Source organism: Peromyscus californicus, unplaced genomic scaffold (assembly GCF_007827085.1).
Source record: "Peromyscus californicus insignis strain IS unplaced genomic scaffold, ASM782708v3 Scaffold_25__1_contigs__length_3188244, whole genome shotgun sequence".
In the NCBI taxonomy this organism is placed as follows: domain Eukaryota; kingdom Metazoa; phylum Chordata; class Mammalia; order Rodentia; family Cricetidae; genus Peromyscus; species Peromyscus californicus.
This window is the reverse complement of record NW_026294536.1, coordinates 2,176,609-2,199,450: the sequence shown is the minus strand read 5'-3', so window position 1 is coordinate 2,199,450 and position 22,842 is coordinate 2,176,609. Positions and strand designations below refer to the sequence as shown.

At 41.8% G+C, this 22,842-nt stretch overlaps 1 protein-coding gene across 4 annotated transcripts in view; it reads right to left on the bottom strand.

Annotated features, from left to right (window-relative positions):
• Positions 1-22,842, bottom strand: part of Tp63 (tumor protein p63) — a 205,464-nt gene that overhangs the window by 73,026 nt on the left and 109,596 nt on the right. For all 4 annotated transcript variants that reach the window (XM_052753869.1, XM_052753870.1, XM_052753871.1 and 1 more), the window contains exon 4: positions 288-542. In XM_052753869.1, coding sequence (XP_052609829.1) covers positions 288-542 — 255 coding nt within the window. The remainder of the gene's footprint in view (positions 1-287; positions 543-22,842) is intronic.

The window sequence follows — 22,842 nt, the reverse complement described above, 5'->3', positions numbered from 1 at the left end:
AGGACTGTAATATTTCTTGTTGTCACAACCCTTTCTAATTTCCTGAAACTGCATACAAAGTACCTCCTGGGCATGGGTAGCAGTCAGGAACACACAGGCTGATATCACTAGGCACTGGCCAAAACTGGCACTTTTGGTTGCCAGACTAGGCCAGGCTTTTGCATTGAATATCATCTATACTCTGGATAAGTGTTAAATATTCAAAGATGATTTTTTTTTCTTCATCAGATTAAGTAATACATGAACTTGGAAGAGGGAAAAATCCTGTGGAGGTGAGGCGCTCTTACCGTCCAGGTGGCAGACTTGGCTGTGCTTGATTGCTGGAAGGACACGTCGAAGCTGTGTGGACCTGGGTAGTCTGTGTTGGAAGGGATGGCAGGGGACGGAGAGAGGGCATCAAAGGTGGAGCTGGGCTGCGCATAGGGCGAGGGCGCCGTCACGCTGTTCTGCGCATGGTCTGTGTTGTAGGGGCTGGTGGACGAGGAGCCGTTCTGAATCTGCTGGTCCATGCTGTTCAGGAGCCCCAGGTTCGTGTACTGTGGCTGCAAGGATACCCACACACCTCGACATTAGTCGTGTAAGTCACAGCTCATTGCCCAATGAAATAATTAAATAAATAAATCAAAGGCATCATTTGGTGTGCTTTGTGAAAACCTGGACATGAGGTTCCAAACACTTCGTGTAACAAGTAAAGCCAGCCATCTGTGGTACAAGAAAACACCCAGTACAGCTGGGAGAGTGTTGGAAAATAGAATATATGCTTACTCAAAACAGGCACAGAGTGCCCAGGGCACAGTACTGCTTAGAAATTATTTTAAATAAATGCTGTCTGTATTATTGCTTTCTTAAAAAAAAAAAAAAGCCTTACACAATATTCACAAGAAAAGAGACCAACTGAAGATTTATAGAAGTTTAGCATCAAACTGTTGTGCATATAGGGCAAAATTTCTTTTCAGCAATAATCTAAATTATTTGACAGTCCAGCACTCAGGTGAGCAGTTTGAAATGATTGGTGTGGCAGACTGGGCAGCATGGCCGCAGAGACCCCACCACACACTTTAGTGTTTGAGATGGAATTGTGTTGTGTTTCTCAGATTAGATTCAAACTCTCCACTTAAGCTACCCTCCTGCCTCATCCTCCTGAGTAGCTGGGACTCCCAGGCCTGAGCCACCATGATCAGCTTTACCAAACGTATTGAAAAGTAGCCTGCTAGCGTGGTATTCTGGTCTAATTTTTAAGAATTTGTACATTTATCCTTTTGTAGCAATTCTGTCTTCTCTACAGTAGAGCATATGTAGTGAAAAGACACCACCTAGTTAGATAGAGTTCTGTGGTGGACATAATTCAGAAGTACTTTGGCTCATACAACTCTAACCGACAGATGCTGTTGTCTTCTGTATGAAAAGACCAAGGGCAGAGTTAGTTCTCAGTGAGATGTTTATGGAATAAATCCAAATCTTCCCATTTACCTGCAGAACAACTTTCTCATGACCAGAGAGGGGAAGTGATTTACCCAAGCACTGCCCGCCAGCCAGAGTAGAAATTCTGAAAGAGCCTTAAGCCAGCTGGCAGTGGCAGCCTTCCCTTAACCCAAATTCCACTGAGCCTGTTTCCAGCGGGGTTACTGGCTTGTGGGGCTTGTGGGGCTTGTGGGACAGTTTCTCTCCGGGGAAACTTTTTGACCTCTGCAAGCCTTGGTTTCTCGTCCAGCTAATGAAGGGGAAGAGAGTCCCCCGCTGGTGCATATTTTAAAAAGGAAGTATGGAGGTTAGTTTCTCGATAGAAATATAACCCCAAGAGACCCAGGCTGTGGAAAATCAGGAAGAACCAAAAAAAAAATATATTTTAAAAGATGTTTTAAAAAAATAAAAAAGAAAAGGAAGGAAGAAAATAAAAGGAACGAGGGCTTGAAGTTTGCTTTCCGTTTCAAATGTTCATAACATAATAACATGATTTTATCCAACTTCAATCTGTCATAGGAGGAAATAAATGGACTCGGTCATTCCATTCAGTCCAGAAAGCATCTGCTGAAATGCCCCCAGCCGCACACCCATTCCATTACATTCATGCATCCACATTCCACTGCCGAATGCCACCTCCCATTTGCTCTGTAAATAACTATTAATCTATTTACACTTATCCCCATGCTGACAAGAGCAGCTGTTTGTCTCATCATCTCTCCCTTCTGACTTCGACAGCTCCTACGCCTCTCCTACCCTCCATGATCCTCGACCTCCCTCCCTGACAGGTGTGGCTAACCTGCAGGTAGACACTGAGGGGAGAGAAAAAATAAAACCCAAAGAGGTACAAATATGGCTACATCTTGCTGAACTAAAGCTTTTCGGGTACCGAGCCAGAGGCCACAGTTCGGGAAGGGGATTGAAGAAACCGTATTTGTGTTTAGTTAAGGGTCGGTATACAAAGCACTCTTGAAAGGAATCAGATAATGCCAGCAAGGGCACGTGCTTCCCTACAGCAGGACAATTAGGGAGGTAGTGGTCCCTGACAAAGAGGGAAAAAGCAGCCAGCTGAACACTTTCTCGAAGGCAGTAAAATGACTGCGGGCCCACCCCTCCCTCCCCCTCCGGCTACACAGCAGAAACATCAACTAATTGTGGGCTTGGATGAGAACAAAGAAACACCGGCCCTTTGAATTCCGCCCCTGCCCCAAATACATATAAAGAAAGAAGTTGGGGGCCCAGTTTTAAAAGCCAGTAAGCAAACACATCAATTCTCCAAGGACTTAAGAAAAAAGTAAAATTCCATTTACAGAGGCAGCTCCAAAGCAAGCCCCGCCCTGACTACAAGGCTGAACGTACTCAACACCAAAGAAGAAACTTCCAAAGAAGAGTCTTCTAAAACTCACCAGCACCCGGTGGCTGCTAACAGATCTGCCCCAATACCATGTTAAGTTCTATGCAGTTGAGTAAAATCCTAGACTAGAAATGACTAGGAACAGCATGATTTGTTCCTATGAATCCATATATATATATGTGTGTATGTGTGTGTGTGTGTGTGTGTGTGTATTAACCCTACAGTTCTCAGTATTGCGCAAACTCAATTTGTTATCCAGCAATAAAAAGCAGAAATCATTTCAATTTAAATTCTTCCCAAATTATGCTTTAAGAAGAAATCAGTCCAACAAGTGTACTCAATTGTCTCATTTTTTTTTAAAATTATAAATCCAGCACTTCTAATTGTGGGCTTAGATGAGAACAAAGCAATACATCTTTGATTTTTTTCGAATGTCTGTAAAGAGAAATGAGTAAACAAGGACCATAGTAAAAACGCACATGTGGAAGTCCTCTTTGGACACATTTCTTAGTTTGTTGGGAATCAGTAAGTTGCAAGCCACAGGAACTAGCTCAGTAGAAGCTAAATTGGAACTACCCAGCATTTGAAAGAGTTCTCACTTGCTTACTTCTTTGATTGGAGGAATAACTGCATACATTGACTTAAGAAGGGCAAACCAACATTGCTAAGAATTATGAGTTCCCCAGACAGGACAGGAAAATAAATTCTAGTACTTAATGCAAGATGAGAACTCAGGGCCTCTTCTTACATTGTTAAGAATTTTCAAAGTCCGATATCAGAAAGTTAAGTAACGCCCGATGGCATTCTAAAGATGTTCGCTGTGGGTCTCAAATGGAATGTTGTAAGGTAACTGTGTTTAATCCTAATATAAACCATCATCCTTTGAAGCTGGGCAGGTGGAAGAAGACTCATTTCCCAGTGAAGCAAAGCTGGTGGGCAGGAGAAAACAGTACTGTCCTCTTCTTTACACTTGGCAATACCATGTGAACACAGAGGGAAAATGAGTTACGCTGGAATGCTGATGGATTATTGATGATAACAAGGAAGAGTGTCAGACACTAGAATGTGACATCTGTGCATCACACACAAACACCGCCCTGGGAAGAATTCCATGGCCATTGGTGCTTCTTATGTAACAAAGAGTGTCAGGGTATTTGAAATGAAATATAGTGGAGCGTCTCTTTCTAATGACAAAGTGTCTTGATCTCAGGATATCAATAAGGTGACCTGCAGGTGCACACATACACAGGAAGAATGGATACCCATGTTATGTGCCTGTCCTGTCACACCTGAGAGAAAAGGCAGCTTTTCTTTTCGGAAAATATGAACACAAAAAATGGGTACAATTTGTCTGTTACCTGCGACACTCCTTATAAAATAAGACAATGGATTTCCCCTGATTTGAGCCAGCTGGTTAATTTTCTGGAAGTTACTTAGAAATACAAGACTCCCTGACTGGGCCCGAAGTATCAGCCATGCTTATCCCCGAAGCATCTTCGCACTGAAAGGATGAGGCACATGGTGCTCGTGAGGATACACTACACTCTTGGATCACGGAATGTTAGGAACACAGATATGGTTGTGACAAAAATAGGGATCCCCATGGCCGAGAATCTGTGTGTATTCGTCAGGAGCAAAGAACACATACAGCTGTCAGTTCCCAAAGCAGAGGACGAGCATTTCCTCTGTCTTCTCCTTCCATGTAAATCCTGCCTTCTACAGCTGACTGCGGACTCTGAGCCATGGCCTCCTAAACTTCACAATTAAGACAGCATCAGAGAAGACTAGACGTTTTCTGCATGATCTTTCAAAATGTCTTAAGAATACCACCCTTGGAGCTTCATTTTATTTTTTCTTTCATTTTATTTTTTCTTTCCTCAGTTATGCTCTTGTGACCACTTTAGATTGCGAACATGTCATGGACCTGAATTTTCTTCATAGGAGCTCAATAATGTTTTGATATGTTGCTGTAAATAAAATCCTTCTTAAACCCTTGAATTGACAGTCAGTTGAAGCCCCAAATTTATCACCCTCCCATACAAAATTAACACCAATAAAGTATCAAATCAAGTTATTTGAACACTGCCTTGCAAATGAGCCCTAAGTAAACCTTGTGCGTAAAAAGAAAAATCTCTCCCCACAAATTCACCTGTATAAGGCAAATATCCCAATCTCTCCTTCCTAAGATATTGCTGTCTACGCTAGGTATGTTGAGGTCATGTGGAAAAATAACTAACATTTCATCTGGAAAAATGTTTTGGGCTCTCGAATGGCTGTTAGGTAAGGCTAGGGGATTAGACAACTTTAGCACTTCTCATATTTCTATTTGGATTTTAGAAGTGTAACAGAACTCTCAGACTGGTGGCATGGGATTAAGTCTTGACACTACCAGCAATGTGCTCTTCCCCCCGGGTGATGAAGGTGAGTAAATTTGACCCCAGCTTCCTATGGGCTAAGAATATGCAGAAAACCAGGAAGACAGCGGAAGGGCAGCAGTTCGCACATTCTATCAGCCCCTCTGTGGAGCCATATTAAAATAATGCCATGATCCCTCTCTCACAACAGGTTCATAATGAAATCACCATTTCATCTTTGCTGAGATTTGCCTGGTCAAACCTAAAAAAAAAAAAAATTAACTGTCTCAGTGGCATAGCTAGTTTCCTCAGTGGGTATAATCTTCTGCCTCAGGCTTAATGGAGGGGTCTTTGTTAGCCTTCTGCAGCTCCCCTGGGAAAAGAAAACAGTTTCTTCATGACCTTGGCTTTAGAAAGCATTCATTCCCTTACACGTTAGCACACAGCATTTTCGTCCAGTAATATTAGCAGGACAGTGCTTTTCAACAAACACTGCCTAAGGGAGAAATGCTTGCCATTTTTAAGTCTTCCACCACCTGTCCCAGTTCAGAAAATGATGGCTTGCTTTATTCTAGAATTGAACATAATTAACTTAAAGCATTCTGTTTGAGGTCAAGAAAATATTTATAGAAGAATGTTGAATTAGATCAACATCTTTTTACCTTAAATGTGTAGGTACTCTCATCTTTTCTGAAAACTGTATTTTGTTAAACATAAGATATTTTACTTCTTTTGTTTGCTACATAATCATAAAAAAGTGAATGCCTGGAAATAAAATGTACCCTTTCATATAATAAACAAAATAAAGTGTTTAAGCAAAACCAAATCTAGAATATAGGCAGAATACTTAATGAAATTATTTTATCATAAAGTCTTGAGAGTCTTGGAGGAGTCTATCGCTTATGAGAGATGTCTTTAAAAACTCCATGAACAGTTGAGACAAACAGATTAAAGTTTGTTGATCAAGGAGACAGAGGCGTCAACAAACAGTACACAGAGTTTTAAAAGGCAGAAAATGGGGACCACATTGAAGATAAACCCTGACCTAAACATCACTAAAGAGAAATGTATAAAGTTCAGTTAAGGAAAAGTGAAAATTTAATGCAAGGACTTTAGTACGTACCCACCTGGTAATCAGGACAGAGACGTACAAACCATGAGGAATCTCAATTCAAACATTATACACCAAGAAAATGTAGGCGTGATGGAAAGCAGAAATATCTACTTTTAATTAATGCTATAATTCTTGACACGTTAGAGAAAGACATTCAGAGTTTCAGTTTGTTCAACCTGGCAGCTACTCATTAAAATAAAGGCCAAAGTATGTTTGTGGCCATGCTCTCCTATTTACTCTCTACAGGCATCATCAGCCTAGAGCAATCATATATTTCACTAGCTCTATTTACTCATGTGGTAACACTGGGAAGAGACAGCACACACTAATGAAGATCTTTGGGGAGAGTTAGGCCATCTACATGGAAAATGTGATCTACACTAATGGAGATCTCTGGTGAGAGTTAGGCCATCTACATGGAAAATGCGATCTACACTAGTGGAGATCTTTGGGGAGAGTTAGGCCATCTACATGGAAAATGCGATCTACACTAGTGGAGATCTTTGGGGAGAGTTAGGCCATCTACATGGAAAATGTGATCCGGTGACTGCAATCCGGTGACTGCAATCCGGTCACTTGCTTATCAGCAGCCATGACGACATGATGCAGAAGACACTTATTTCAACATGATAATGACGAGTGTCCAAAGTAAACCCTGAAAATGTGATGTGTTTAGTATTCATATGCAAGGCTCTCTGTGGACAGTTGTTAGTTATTTTTGATGTTAATAGTCCCAATGAGTCTTCAGCTTGGCCTTTACAGTGTTCAACTGCTTTGTACTTTTTGCCCCACGTGTCCTCACAGATATTTCATTCTATATTTTTTTAATAGATGAGGGAACTTAAGCTCATTAGATAATTTGCCCAAAGTAGTACCATGAGCCATAAAGTGATGCGAGTGAAGTGAATCATCTCAACCCCTCATTCTGAGCACCTGTGATGAGGACCGAACTGTCTGCCTGGAATTTTTCATCTGAAAGTTGCTTTGAAGGAGAGCGCTTCTTTCATATTGCTAAAGGCTTCCCCTGCCCAATAAACCACTCCCTGCCCTCAGGATTCCTCTATTTAATCTAGAGTTCCAAAAATGATGAGCCCCTTGAGAAGACCCATGTTGTCTTAGAAACAAAATGGCCTCATCTTGATATTGACCTTGGAGGTAGTGTCACTGAAACTTCCCTTTGGCAAATAGCCCTTCCTTCAGCCTTTCAAAAGTGAACGCCTGCTTCCTGATTCAACTTTCGGTTTCCATGTCCTCTACCGTCTCCTCATGTCACTGTCCAGACATAGGATTCTCCCAATGCTTTCCATTTCTATAACCTTTCCCCTTGGTAGTGCAAAATTAACACTGCAACTGTAGTCAGTAAATATTGTAAACATTAGTCTGCTCTGCCAGACAACACACTTCTGTGAGATCATATGTGTTGCAGTCAGTGACAAATCCCTACTACTTGGAGAAGGGTCTGTGGTACAGTAGATGTCAGGGATCTGCTCTTTCAGAAATAAGCATAAAATCCTTCAACTACAATCACATTGAGAAAGGCTTTCCTTTATTCTAACACAACAAAGCCTTGTTGCTTTATCCTGAAGCAGCTAGCTCTGCATGCAAACTGCCTTCATCTCAGCACTCATCTGTCAGCTGAGCTATAGAGGCCATCTCATATAATCTCTATGACCTTTGCTTTGTGTTCTTCACGCTCTTGGTAGGTGGGAATTGTGCTCTGAGCTTCAGCGTTGGTGGGAACCTGTAGCAGAATAGCCAGAATTGTCACTCACAATGCAATGAGTAATCGCTGGTGGCTCACACCTAGCTGAGGAGCTTAGTAAGGAGCCTCTACTTCCTTAACATGAACACACACTCACTTTTGTGCCAAAGCAGAGATGTCTCACCTGATGATCTAGACTTTCTTTTCAATGCATTTAGGTCAGCAATAGGAGTCCCCATCTTGATAGTCTCATTTATTATTTACTCCTATTACAGACAACTATGGGCAAACATAGGTTCCTTTGGAAAGAAATCACTTAGAAACAAGCTTTAGTTTCTAATAGATAGGCCGCTGACTTGGCCTCGCCCTGTCTGACTTCCACAATTTTCTGCCCAGTTAGTCAGAAACCTGTTTAGAATAATGATGGGATTGATGACTTACAAATGTACGTTTTGTGGAAGCAAGACTTATACACTGTTTCTTGGGAATGATCTAAATTCATGACCTTACTCCAGACTTTGTAACCTACACTCAGAGAGAGGCCTCCATCTTTGAAAGGTGTGCCCTGCAGCACGAAGACAGGTTTGTGCATGCTCCTGGAGTCTTACCACTTTCAAAAGTGTCCTCATTCTGTTTTGTTTCCTTGTCTTTGCAGTTCCAGGGATAGACTTGGGGTCTCTCACATACTAGGCGAACGTTCTGCTGCTGTGCTCTGCCCTAGCCCTCTAATTTACTTTTGCTTGTCAGCTGCCCGGCTGATTGCTACATCCTTCATTTCATCTGAGGTAAAGCTTTCGGTGCTTGACTATGCTTTGTAATGAGACGTTGTGACGTACCCACTGCTGGGATATTCTCTAAGCCAGCACTTCTAACTGCAAAACAAAACTGAGGTTAGCAGCTATGGTGAAGGTCTACCTTACTCTGACAAGCATGTATTACCTCATCTCATTCTAGTTACCTCACTCAAGAAGCGGTACTCCATCAGCCACCTCAACGGTGTCTTTGAGGGAAGAGACTGAGATGTCGTGTTTAAGCGAAGCATCTTACAATTTCTCAGAGAATGGAAAATAATCAGAGGATCGTGCTTGCTACTCATCAGGCTCATTCACCCAGATTAAATGACCCACCTCTCTGGTGATGACCCATGGACACATAAGGGACAGACTGAATCAAGGAAACAGGTTAGAAGCAGGCAAACACTTCAGCTGCAATACAAGATAAAGATCTAATCTCTTTGTTTTGTTTTGTTTTTATCTCACACATTCCCTGCCCTCTCCTGGGTAATCAATTAAATGAAAGTAGCATTTACCCTGCCCCATTTACCTGTTAGATAACGTACAAGCCAGTTTTACATTAGGAAACTGCTCCACTTCTTCAAAAATCTTTCTTGTTACTTGAAATTGAATGCAAGTGAATAAAACTCATCTTACTGCAAGAAATCGAAAACCAACCAACCAAATAACCTGCCAGACATCAAGGAAAACCATGTGTTTCTGTTACCTACTGGACATACCGAGGACAAGGCTTGCATACTTTTCTTATTCTGCATATTGTTTAAAAATAGCCTTTTTAAAAAAGTAAGTAGGTACCTGGAACCACAGTTCTATCTGAAGATACCATTTGATGCCAATGCAACAGGTGGCTTTCCAAAACATTCAGAGAACACTATTTAGTAGCCCTGGAGAGGGCTCATGAGTAAATATGCCATTCTCTATCCTTTGGGATCCATCAGGCTGGAGAGAGAGCAAAGGCACCTGGTGCCCACAGGTCCAGAGGACAGAGATCTTGTTCTGAAAGTCAGCTCTAAGGGACGTCAGGGGAAGGGCTGTTAGCTTCCTCAGAGAGTCTTAATGACTGCAAGGGACTTCATATGGAGATAAATAGATGGTCACATGGGTATTGGAGTACAGAGAGAAAGCTGGCAAAGGGGTCTCCTCCTCCATCTCCTCAGTCAGATTTTGAGCCTTTTAAGCACTTGGACACTGCACACTGAAGGAATTTCCCATGCACTAGGCTCAGAAGAGTTCCCTTTTCCTCACCTGGACTGCCATCTCTCTATGTGTAGGTGTCTGATGGGTCCCCCACCTGAGTCTGCTAAGAGCCTCCCATGGTCTATTTAAAAGTAATCAAGCCAATCCCCATACATCTGATGCTGTCCTTTGTGAGGGGTAATGGTTTTCCTTTTAATTCTGGTTCCATCAATGGAGTGACACTAATCCAGACTGATTTGAGTAAACAGAGTTTATTCTCCATTGTCTCTGTGATCTGAGAAAGAATCAACTTGAGAAAGATCACCGCCCGGATTGGAAATGGCCCCTGTGGGGGTTTTGCGCGAGCTTGAAAGGGGGACAGAAAAGGCCTGCGCAGAGTCCTGTCTAAAGCAAGCCCTCTTGAGGGTGTGTGTGTTGGGGGGGGGTAATTCTCACAGGGGTATTATTCTAACTGCACCTATTAGTGGCTTTTGCACCAATAAGAACGAACAACTGTTTCCTTTGTAGTGTTTCCAGAATAGCTGACCAGAATGGTTCCTGAGTTTCTTCCTCTGACAACACACTGCACACCACAGCTTTCAGAAATATTTTTTTTTTTGTCTCTTAAGAAACAGAAAAAAAATGAAGTTTAGGTTACAAGTTTTGAATGAAATATCAATTCTTTCAAAAATATTTCATAGTTATACCCATTTCTACAATCAAAGTGTGATTCACCTTAACACCAGTTGCTCCATTTTAAATTGACAAATGGGCAAATGGGTATTATCTGGGGAAGCCAGCTCAGCTCAAACCTACAGTTGTCCAGCCTCATTTTGTCTTCAAAGAAGAAACTTGAACTACTTCATTTAAAACTTAGGGCATTAAAAAAAAACAAAACAAAAAAAAAAAAAAACTTAGGGCATGTAAGCCAGTCACAGTGAAACATCAAAGAAGTTTAGAAATGAAAAGTCCCATGTCAGATGGGCGTGGTGGTGCACACCTTGGATTCCCACACATGGGAGGCAGAGGCAGGCATCTCTCTGAACTCAAGGCCAGCCTGGTCTACAGAGCGAGTTCCAGGACAGCCAGGGCTACACAAGAAATTCTGTCTTGAAAAACAAACAACCAGGTCCCGTGTCTTTTTTTTTTTTTTTTTTTAACTAGAAAATGGGGAGGAACACAATTTTGAATAGAATACTACCAGATCGAGTAAGAAGATCAAATGTAAAGTATAAAGTGCTATTTTTGTGAGGACTTTATAGGTGTTTCATTCAGTTATTTCCTCAAGAGGCTGGCTGGCGTTTGCTCTGATGCATACAGAGGCAACAGTATGACAAGGCTGGGCACTTCCCGAATCTGCTTGCTTTTCTGGAATAGTAAACTGGGGAGGAAGAGAAAGAAAAGGGAAAGACAGACTCTAGCTTGAACTTGCTATGGAGACTAGGGTAGCCTCAAACTTGCAGCAATCCTCCTGCCTCTGCCTCCAGAGCATTGTGATTGCAGCCTTGTCCCACCACACCAGGCTTTTTTTGTTTTTAAATCAAGCCACCAAATCCCCCGTCATCATCTGCCCAGCCGTGGCCTGTCCTACCATTCTCGCTGTTCTACAATTCTGTTCTCTTTGGCTGCCTGCATCCCTTCCTTGGATAAACAGGTGAGAAGGGAGCATCTGGAAGGAAAGGACATGTCTCTTCCCACCAGGTCTCTTCAGATGCTATTACCCTACAATCGAATTTTAAAACGTCATGGGTGAGATACTTTATGTGAGAAACCAAAGCCTAAATCCGTTACTTTTATTTTTCTTAATTTGGTGGTGGGGGCAGTGTTGATCTTAAGTGTACCATTTGTACATCTCTCTGTTCTATTACCTTCCAACTGGAATTCTCATGTTGAACAAATCCACAGGTGGATCTGGTCCTCCACATTTAGCTCCAGAATTGCAACTTTCATTGAGAGCTGTGACCAGTACAGTTTTTCTTATCCTGGACCTACAATGACTAGTAAATATAATTAATTCCTAACAAAGAGAAGCATCTGAATTTTGTCCCTAATTCTGATGTCCATATAAACAAAATCTATGGAACTGACTAGGTAGCCCTCAATGTCTACCAGCCAGGGCAACCTTGTGGGCTAATTCTTTTCTCTCACTGAAGTGTGGCATTTATCACCCCAGAGCATGTCAAAGCTCTAAATCTCAAATGTGTCAACACTGCTCACATTTCCAGAGCAGGCACATCCTTCTTATTGTCTCTTAGTGTTTCTGGGAAAGCCCTCCATTTCAAATGTATGGCAGTATACACATGAATACATTCTCTTTTCAAATCAGGATGCCTCCATCTGCTTCTGCTCTCTCCTGCATTTTATTAATTTTATATCTATATCCTCTGCACATTTTTCTTCCCTCCATTCCTTGCTGAATTATGGGTGCTGTAATTATGTGAAATGTTTCCCTCATCACAAATAATTTGTATTCTCTCTGTCTCTTTTTCTGTCTGTCTGTCTGTCTGTCTCGTCTTCTCCCTCTCTGAGAACATGTCATGTCTCTAACAAGCTTGTTTTGTGTTGGAGTCATTTATAAGCATAGTCTGTCCTTCTTAGACCGGCCAAGTCTCAGCAGTCAGTGGCCACTGCTTATCCATTTCTGCCTTCCTCACGAGGACAGTCAGTGTGTTTAAACTTAGTTTCTAGGACATACTGAGTCAAACGGAAAGGTTCCTTTGACTGGGAAAAATAATCTATATAGTTGCAGCTGCTGTCTGATCTAGAGGCAAATCTATATTACTTCTCATTTAGGGGTAGTTTATTTAGGAAGAAGAATGAAAAGAAGAATAGGGTCCATTTTTAGAGTAACTGAATAATTTGTGTACTTACTAGAACATTTTTGCAAACGAAAAGGGTTACTATTAATAATTTTGCTGGAATAGCAGATATAAACAGGGCAAAACAAGACTAAATAGTCCCAATTTATCTCTGGCAGAAACCACAGCTATTGAAGAGAGCTATGGGTAGAGAGTATATTAGTTGAAAGAGACCTGAGAAACAATTCATTTCTACCATTCCAAGTGTTGCAGTGAAGTGGTGGATATTTTTGCAGAACTGACAGCCGATGTATAGTGCAAGAAATGCCTTTTTCTGCTTCCATGCAGTCCATGGCTAAGCCATTTATCCTCCCCAAGAGCTCTCACATAGGGCTCCAATTGCACACTTCTCTACTCAGAGCCCATCCCAGATGTGCCGTGGCCGCTGGGTCAGCACACCCCCCTCTCAGTAACATGGTCCTTGCTTAGCCACTCTATCTACTTTTTCTAACTGTATGCCCTAATGACGCCATACTTCCTATTCCACTGAACTGCATACATGACATTTCTGAGCATGTCAGCCAGCACCCAAGTCCTACGCCTTCTCTGTTTTATCACTTTCCCTGAAATCTTCATTCCCCCTTGTAAATCTAGGACTCAGAAAGTTCTATGCATCTATCCATGCTCAGCTGCATCCTACACATACATTTGGGTTTTCCTGATCCTTCTCTTCTGACACTCTTCATATTGCCCACCCTTTCATACTTCAGCAAAGACCTCTATCACCACTACTTCATTGTGCTCTTGATATTATACTATTAAGGGAATAGAAATAAGATGAACTTTGGATCAACTGCTTTTCTTTAACATTTCAAGTCATTGTGTTTTAAACCCAAAATGCCCTGCCCTATTGCATGGATACTCTCTACAGGCACCATTAAAATTAACACTGGGTGATAGATAACAGTGTGCCCATCACCCAGCCTTCTTCTCATAAGATATCGAAGGAGTAAGAGTGGTCCACTAGGTTTGGGAAACCTTGCCATCTGCAAAAATGTAAAGCTCTCATGGCAATTATGAAAATATTGAAAAAAAAAACCCTGAGTTCTCTTTTGACATTGGTGCTATCTCTTCTTTACTTATTGATATAAAATAAAAAGTGAAAAATACACAAAAACAAAGGGAAAAGTTTGATTTGATAGTCATAAGAGAAGATACTTTTAACCTATATCCTTCTTTCCTAAGCCACCAAACACACATCAAAGAAAGCTAGAGTGCATTTGTGGCAACGTATTTCTTAACCCTTCCCCTCAAAATCCCCTGTAAACAACGTCTCACGGCCACAGACGCATAGTTCCTTAACAGGGCCGAGTGCAGAATTTATTCTAACTCCTCTCCGTTCAAATCTAAGAGCATTTGTAGCAAATTTATGTTCAAGAGATGAGTGTAGTCTGCTGAAAGAACAGCCAGTACAGTTTGGCGGCTGTGGATAACATCCATTCATACATCTACCCCACCACACACCCCGTTGAGGATCACTGCTCTTCTAAAAAACAACCAAACCAAACATGCTTCCCCTGATCTAGATAAAGGATAAGTGTTTCATTATCTGCCGATCTCTTTTCCAATAGTAGCGAGGAAGGTATGATCTATGGTCTGCCATCTAAGATCTCTTTCTCCCAGCCAGTCCCTTCTGGGCTTGAGGGCACCCAATTGAAAAACAGGTAGTGCGAGGCAACGCAGCGCGTGGAGAGTGAGTTCAGCGTGGCTGACACCCGAATTCAATCCGCCACCCGAATTCAGTCCGCTGCTGAACCATAGAACCACCATTTGATTAATGAGGAAGAACATTCTCTCCCATCTAAAACACAGCCAGTAGAAACAGGGCAGAGATAGGAAATGCTTGCTGAGACCTTGCAGGCCCTGAGGTGAGCTGAGTGGGCAGTGACCTGGCCTGCCGGGACCCTCACTCTGGCCACAGCACTTTCCCCAAAGCTGTGAGTCAGTGTTTCACGGAAACCTCTCTGGATAGCTACCATGAGTTACAATCAATCATCCTCTTCAGAGCGCATACAACTGTCCGGTGGAGTTCCAGATAAAAATTTTAGAAAATGGCACACAGTCAGACACACGGGGCACTCTCAAATATAAAAAGGAAAAAAAAAAATCAACTCTGGGTAGTAAAATGGAAGTTTTGAGTCTTGGATTCTGTTTAGTATCAAGCTACCAAAGCGTCCCTCTCCCTTACCAAAAGCTACACAGGAATGTTTTAGCAAAGATCTCTTTCTAAAATGGAGCTTCTCTCTTATCTCTCTCCCTCCCCCATATTACACAAACACTCCTCTCTCTTTCTCTCTCTCTCTCTCTCTCTCTCTCTCTCTCTCTCTCTCTCTCTCTCTCTCTCTCTCTCTCTCTCTCACACACACACACACACACACACACACACACACACACACAGATACCCATACCAATGCAGTGCAGTGGAGTGTGGTACCAGCCCAGTGTTTTTGTTTGTTGTTTTTGTTGTGTTGTTGTTTTAGAAAGCAGAGCTGAATCTGTGAAAAAATTCCTTTCTTGTGACAGTCTTTATCTGAGTCTGGGATGGCCTCAAGCTTGGCACTGGATCGAAGCGCTTGCTTGTTACTTCTCCATTGTCACACAAGGGCAGATCTTTAAGTCCTGCCTGTCACATCTTGCCCATATCCTCCCCCCTTCTGGACCCTTTCCTGTTCATTAGTTGCTTCCCCTAATCCAGCTTTATTGGGAGGAAATAACTGGAAAGTTAAAAAAAAAAAAAGTGTAGAGAAGGAACGCACTGCTCTTTTATTAATCTTCGAGTTATCAATTCAAACGGCCAGTAAGTTAAACTAAAACATTATTTTAAATCAGAGAGTATGTTAGAGTTATTAAATAATTCTCACTAGATATTCTATTCCTTTTATTTCCCCAATTTGTCCAGTTTTAACAATTCTTACTATTTCTACACTGAAGAGTACTGATAAACATGAATACCAAAGTGCCATATCTTTTGTATTAAACCTCCATATTCGCAGAAGCATGTGGATCCAAATACTGCATATACTTATGTGGAACAGGGCACTTACAGAGAGAACCGGATGTTAAAGTGAAGCCCACACAAACAAGGCAGCCAGTCTTAACAGATCCCAGTCATGAAGCTACCACATAATACACACACTGGTGGAAGGCTATGGACGCTCTGAGGGAAGCGTGAGAAATGACAGGAGATAGAAGTTCAGCCATGTTCTTGGGTAGCTGCTTTCTCTGCAGCTCAGTGGCATTCCAGCAGCCGGCACAGCCACCTCAGGAACCCTTACCATTCTTCTGCCTAGCGTTCCAAAACACCCCAAGCCTGTGTAGAGGAATTTCCTTTCTAATGAGGCTGCCATATTCTCACACTAAAAAAAAAAGGCAGTCTTCCCACAGAGACATATTAACGTCATGGGATTTACAAAGTTGTCTTCTTTTCCTGACACTCTATTTTCTTTAACACAATCATTTCCTTTAACTCGACACCAGGCTTCTAATTTCCTCACCCCATATCTCAGAACTAACTTGGCTCTTTTTCTTTTACATTCACTCACAGATAGCTCACTCTTAGACACTTCAGAAATACTGAGCAAGATAGCTCACAAATACAGACGACATCAGATGGACAGAGCGATCATTTCTTAATTATTAGAACTGAGCGACATCAGACCCAGCGGAGGCAGCAAGAAACTCCCACAAGTTACAGGCATTTCTTCACACTGTTTGCTAACATTGTAAGCTACCTTTGGATGCTAGAGCAAAACGAGAAACTCAAGTTTCTCTAGCGAGGACAAGCAAGACTGCGTGTCTGTTTTAAAGGAAAGCGGGCACTTCCTTTTCCTCCTTGAGATAACCTGATATTTCCCCTGTTCTATTTGCACAGTTCGGGTGTCTAGACAACGGCGTGGTCAGTAGCCGCGCTGGCCCTGCTTTGCTGCCCTTCGTTTCCCTTCCTCTTGCGGTCTGCGCCGACTGCTATGCGTTTTGTTTTGACTCTTATGGAGCTTGTCATCCACACCCCTGTCTCCTTTTTCCACGCGTTCACCTGCGAGCGTTCTCATCGGAAATCCTGAACTCTCTGTCCCAACAGCCCGGCCCCTGGACATCCCCCCCCCCCCCCGACCCCCAATCTGATTAGTGTCAACACAGCTGCCTCTTCCTAGGAATGTAAACTAATATTGTTGTTAGACCTCTCGACCCAAGGAAACTTCCTCAGAGCCTTCCAGTCTCCTCGGAGGTTTACTTCCCCTTCATTCCAGCGCCTAGTGATTGAAATCTCTAAGTCAGACTTGCTAAGACGGGAGCAGAGAATCACCAACTCCTTAAAATCTGGACTGTTCGGACGCTCCCTTTCACGCACACATGCACAAATGGTTAACAGCCACTGTTCTGAAGTAACTTATCTATCCATCCACAGGAAACTTCTAAGTCAGTCACCACACAATTCGGACAGTACTCAAGGATCCTCAAATTTAAATGAGCTTCCGGACTGATACAATGAAAAGTGATAGCTTTAAACAAACCTACTTCATTACTTTAAACACATTCATTTGCTTTGAATATGAAGCCAGGAGAACTGAGATAAACAGTTAATATACAATCAATTAATTTGTCTCCCTGGTACATTAGCTCCCATCAATGTTCCTAGCAGAACGTGCTCTACTTCTCCTGTCCGCTCTTATAAAAAAGGTGATTTTAGATAATCCTGAATATTGTGTTTCTTCAAATACATAGTGTCACCCAGGAATTTTGGTTTTCCCCTTTTGCTCCTACTGTTTCATCTGATATTCAAAGAAAATAAAAGACAACCTTACAGCCACTACAGAAAACATTCATGAAGAAAAGAAGATTCCTACAGACTTGCAGACACATAACATTGGGTCACTAGAACCACAACTATCTAAGTTTTTTATCTAAAGAACGAGAAGAGAAGAAAGCCATCTCTCTGCAGAGTGCTAAAATCTAAAAGCCTTACCTCACTAAATTGAGTCTGGGCATTGTTTTCCAGGTACAACATGTTAGCAGTTAGACTGGTCAAGGCTGCTCTTCTTTCTTCTGTTTCCAGGGTTTGGCCAGCCCCCCCCCACCCCCTCTCAGAGCCTTTCACTACGAATCTTCTGAGAAGATAACAGAATTCAGGTGCCTCTCTCTTTCTCTCTCTGTACATACTTTAAGGTTCCCTAATATATACCCAACTATAGGCATGAGGGGCGGGACTCTTCACTTTACCTGTCCAATCCATCAACTTCCACCTGGGCTCCTCCACTCCAATGGAGTGAAGCCTCTCCCATCTCATTAAGTAGTTAGAATTCCTTATCACCAATCTTTAAAAGAAAAGGGGGAAAAAAAAAAAGAGGCAGGAGACAGACAGGTAAAAACTTTCCCCTGTCTCTTTCATAAGAAAGTGCACTCTGTCCCAAAACCAAAACAAAACCCTCCCTCAAACAAGCCTACCACCCCCACCACCCCCACCAGGACACGCAGGAGGCAAGGCGGTGCACGAAGCTGTTACTACACTTCGCAGTTGAGAAGTAAAAGTTTTGGGAACGTTTTGGGAGGCTTCTTCCTTCTTTTTTTTTTTTTTTTCTAAACTGCATTTGGGATTTTTAAGAATGACTATACAAAGTTAGGAAGTAGGGAAAATTGCTTGTATATTTTCTTAGTATAAAACTCAAAGGTACTGTCTTCTAGCCCAAGTGTTCAGTATATTTTCATCATACATATACCAGGGAATTCATATCAAACAGTGCCAGCATAAGCCACTTGATTTTCCAGAACGTATTTCAGTAAGCATTTAAAACCCCCAGTCACGCTAAACTTGTAAAAACAAACATCCATGTTAGATACAGTAAGTAGAAACCCTGGCAAGTATATCTATGCTCTCAAAACCTGCCTCTATTTATGCATTTCTTTATTATATTCAGTTTTTATTAAGGCTTATTATTATTCAGAGATAGTATTTCCTTAAGTGTGTAATAGAATTCATATTGACTATTTTCTGTGGTATTTCTGTGTAAATGACTAAAAAAGTGTATCTTTGATCATAATTAAATGGATTGGCATAAATGCATAAGAATATTATTAGAGACTCTGACTCCGGTTACCGGACATAGTGAAGATGGAATGTCCCCAAGTTCTGAGGTGATTGCGAACATGCTCTGTCATTATCACCCAGAGCTTGAACTCCAGCTAGCCTTATATCAGAATACTCACCTCCCCTGAATCAGAATCAGTTCTCTCTACTGTATGTAAAACTGGGGAAGAGTACTAAGAGCAAATATTAGATTTCTTCCTAAATTTGGGGGGATTTAAAAAAATCAGAACAAAAAAAATCTAGAAATCAGCCGGGCGGTGGTGGCGCACGCCTTTAATCCCAGCACTCGGGAGGCAGAGCCAGGCGGATCTCTGTGAGTTCGAGGCCAGCCTGGGCTACCAAGTGAGTTCCAGGAGAGGCGCAAAGCTACACAGAGAAACCCTGTCTCGAAAAACCAAAAAATTAAAAAAAAAAAAAAAAAATCTAGAAATCATAATAGATTATTATTAAAATATCAGAATTAAAGTTTATAATATGCTCAGGAATTTAGATTTTCCTTCTGTTAATTTTTAGTTTGCATTCCCAGGCTTCATTTAGGGACAGGATGAGGTGGTCACAGAAAGCGGGTGGGAGGGCTTACAAATGGAGTAGAATCATTGTGCTCCTCCGCATCTTTCCCCTTTACTTCCCCCGACAGGTTAAGGGACACTGTAAAACCTGGAGGACCCCAGGTATGCTTTTCAAAGCCGGTGTCGGACCCAGCCCCAGCTGGAATGGGATCCCCCAAGAACTGCCAACCCAACAAGGGGATTTTATTCAACCTCATTCAATCCTGAATGAATTTTGCTTGAGAATCACTGTTTTAAAGTACATCTATTACTATATTAATTTTTATACTAATTTGATAGGGCAGCCATTTGAATCCCGTAACTGAGCTATTAATTACATATAATCAAAGGGAAAATATACTTCTTTAACCAAGTTTAAAGATTCCCAGAAAGATTTGGGGAGGAAATGTCTTATTCTTTCTATATGTCAATCACACATGACCAGATCAGTCTGTGGCCTCAGTCAGACATGAATCAAGACTGTAAACAGAAATAGAAGTGCCTAGTGCCATGGCTGTTTGAGAACGTTGGGAAGTTGAGGAAAGGAGCCTGGACAAGGGATTTGGAGATGAGAGAGTTGTGTTCCCAGTTCTGGCTTTAGCAACCTCCATGCCCTAGGGGCAAGTTACTCAACTCTTCTAGATTCAGATTCCTGGTTTGGGAAATGACAGAGTGCCGGAGCTCAGGATTCCTCAAGACCTTTACAAAGAGGGCAGTCTGTGTCTTTGTCCAGGATTAAGAGAAGTGCTACGGAGATTTCTCCCGTTTTATTTTCACGGCTATAGCTAGCTGTCCCTCAGTGTATTGTACAAATGATGTAGTTAAACCACACAGGTACTTCAATGCTTAAGGGGCATAGGGGAAAAAGAAGCAATGTATTGGGAACCCAAACACATGTTGTTTATTTATTTATTTTTTGCTTTAGGACATTCCCATGAAGAAAAATTAGCTAATTGTCCATATCAATTTGAAGTTAACACAAACATATTCATAAAGGTGCTAATTAAAGTATATCTGATAATGTTTGGTTTCAGAATTAGCATCCTGCATGTAAGAACCATGCACTTAATCAGGCTGGAGGTTATGGAGAAGTAACAGTTCCTTGCACTCTGCTTTCCTGGGGATCTCAGTGGTTCTGGAAGACTTCCACCCAGCCCACATAGGCTTGCGTAGGGAACAGCATGGCACATAAAGACCTCTAGCAAAACGGTTAAGTCCATCCTATGGGTGCGGGTTAGTGCAACAGAAAGGAAAAGCATAGGCTCTGTGGAGTTTAGTCATGCGCACAACACAGGTCCCCATCAAGAAACTCAATTTCTTGACTTGAAAGAGAAGGGAGGTTAGAAGCCAAGACTATGAATGCTTGGGATTATTTATTTACCAAAGGAAAGCAAAAAATTGGTGACTCGTTTTTATGGCAATAATGAAAACTCTAAGAAAGAATGTGGATCTAGTTCTAAGTTTAGTAATCTTTCTGTGTCTTAACCAAAAGGTAGCTACCTGGGTGAGGCAACAAAAGGGAAAAATTGCAAAGTCTTATCTCTCCTGGCTCCTGGAGTTGTCATCATTTCTTTACCTTTCCTAGAGGGGATGTTGGGGCACTCACAGGGTGCCCCAATGACAACTATTAAGAAAGAGGTTCCAACCCATCAAAATCGGATCCCAGCTTCATCTTGCCCACACTCCACTGTGCCCATCGCATGAGGCCTTACGTATGTGGCCACTGCTGCTCTCCTCTTCCATCTGCTTCTTCATTTGGTACCCCGCATCTCTTTACCCTGTTAACCTGTGTTCTGTGTTCGCCTGAGACAAATGTTGGGTTTGATATTCTTTTGCCACTAGCTTCAGGGGACTTCTCCAATTTCCTAGTTGAAGTAGAATCTTCTATTTATTTTTTTCAAGATAGGGTTTCTCTGTGTAACGATCCTGGATGTCCTGGAACATACTTTGTAGACGGAGGTAGCCTTGAACTCACAGAGATCCTCCTGCCTCTGCCTCCCGAGTACTGGGTTTAAAGGCATGTGCCCACACCCTCTGGCAAAGTAGAATCTTACATTATATGATGTCAATTAAAGCAGCTGTGAAATTCTACCTTTCAATGAAAGTAGTGTATACTCCTCCATTAGACAATACATTTTTGAATGTTTTTTCACCCCTATCACATGTAGTGTCTAAAAATAGTGTTGCAAACAATTTCATTCTGTAAGAAAGGACAAGAGAGGTGAACAGTGAGTCTTTCCCAAAGCTTATTATGAAACAAACATTTATTTCATGGAATACCTTCCCCATAAGAATCAAAGCACAGTGCTTCATCAAAATAGAGAGGAAAAATAATGACTCCAATCTAAGCTTAACATCTCAAATCCTTAATAATCATTTGTGGAAAGGGAAACTTGCCAGCTTGATAAACCTGTAATAGTCCAAAAAAGGTTGGGGCTTTTAGAGCATGGGGGAAGCTAAGAGCTGTGGGGACTTTCCAAGCTGCTGCAAACAAAATCAGGCACATCTTTAAATGTCAGCTACCATCCAAATTAAAGGGCAGCCAGCAGAGCACACAGAGTAACTTCTCAAACTCTGGTTTTCTCTCAGCTAAGTGATTTCCTTCCCCCTGTATCCCACACAGGTGACAAGAACGAACATTCGTAGAAGCTGCCAAAGTCACCAGACCAACGTTCTCTTTAGTCTAAAACTGCATTCAAAATCAAGATATAAGGTCACGACCGTTTTAGGGTCACCAGTTAGGCTCTGACAGGTGGGGGTGCCTTCTAAACACCGAAGGTGAAGGGGGTTCTGACCAAACCTGATAGTTGTATTCAAGATAGAAGATTGTGTCCAGGTGTTATTGTGAAAGGTAAAATACTAGACAGCATTCAGTCTTCCTCTCTCTTTCTGAATCTTTCTCTCTTACTGTCTGTCTGTCTTTGAACCTTTCATCGGCCAAGTACTCTTCAAAGAATTTTACATGCATAAAACATTTAATTCTCATAAAAAATATGACTTAGAATTACATTAGTGCTGTTTCACAAATGAAGACTTTGAGGCACGAGACAGGATGAAAGGGAGAATCTATACATTTGACCCCAGTTGTGCGCAAAGCTCTGATGTATGGTTAGGCTGCAGCCTCATAATTCCTCCCATCCTCTGTTTAACCAGCATCCAATGCCATGTACACAGCAGCCTGCAGCTCATTCAGCCAACAGCCCACTCTGTGATTATAATAATAGCAGGAGCTTTGCCACATCACATCCCTCCTTTTAGATAATGCTCGGCTTCTGAAGGTCTCAAAGCAATTCACCTCAACAGATGTAGAAATGTAGAGATACAATCGTTTTTCATATACTTTTTCATCATGATGGAAAATTAGATTAAAGAGTAATCTCCTAAGTAGAAGCAAAAACT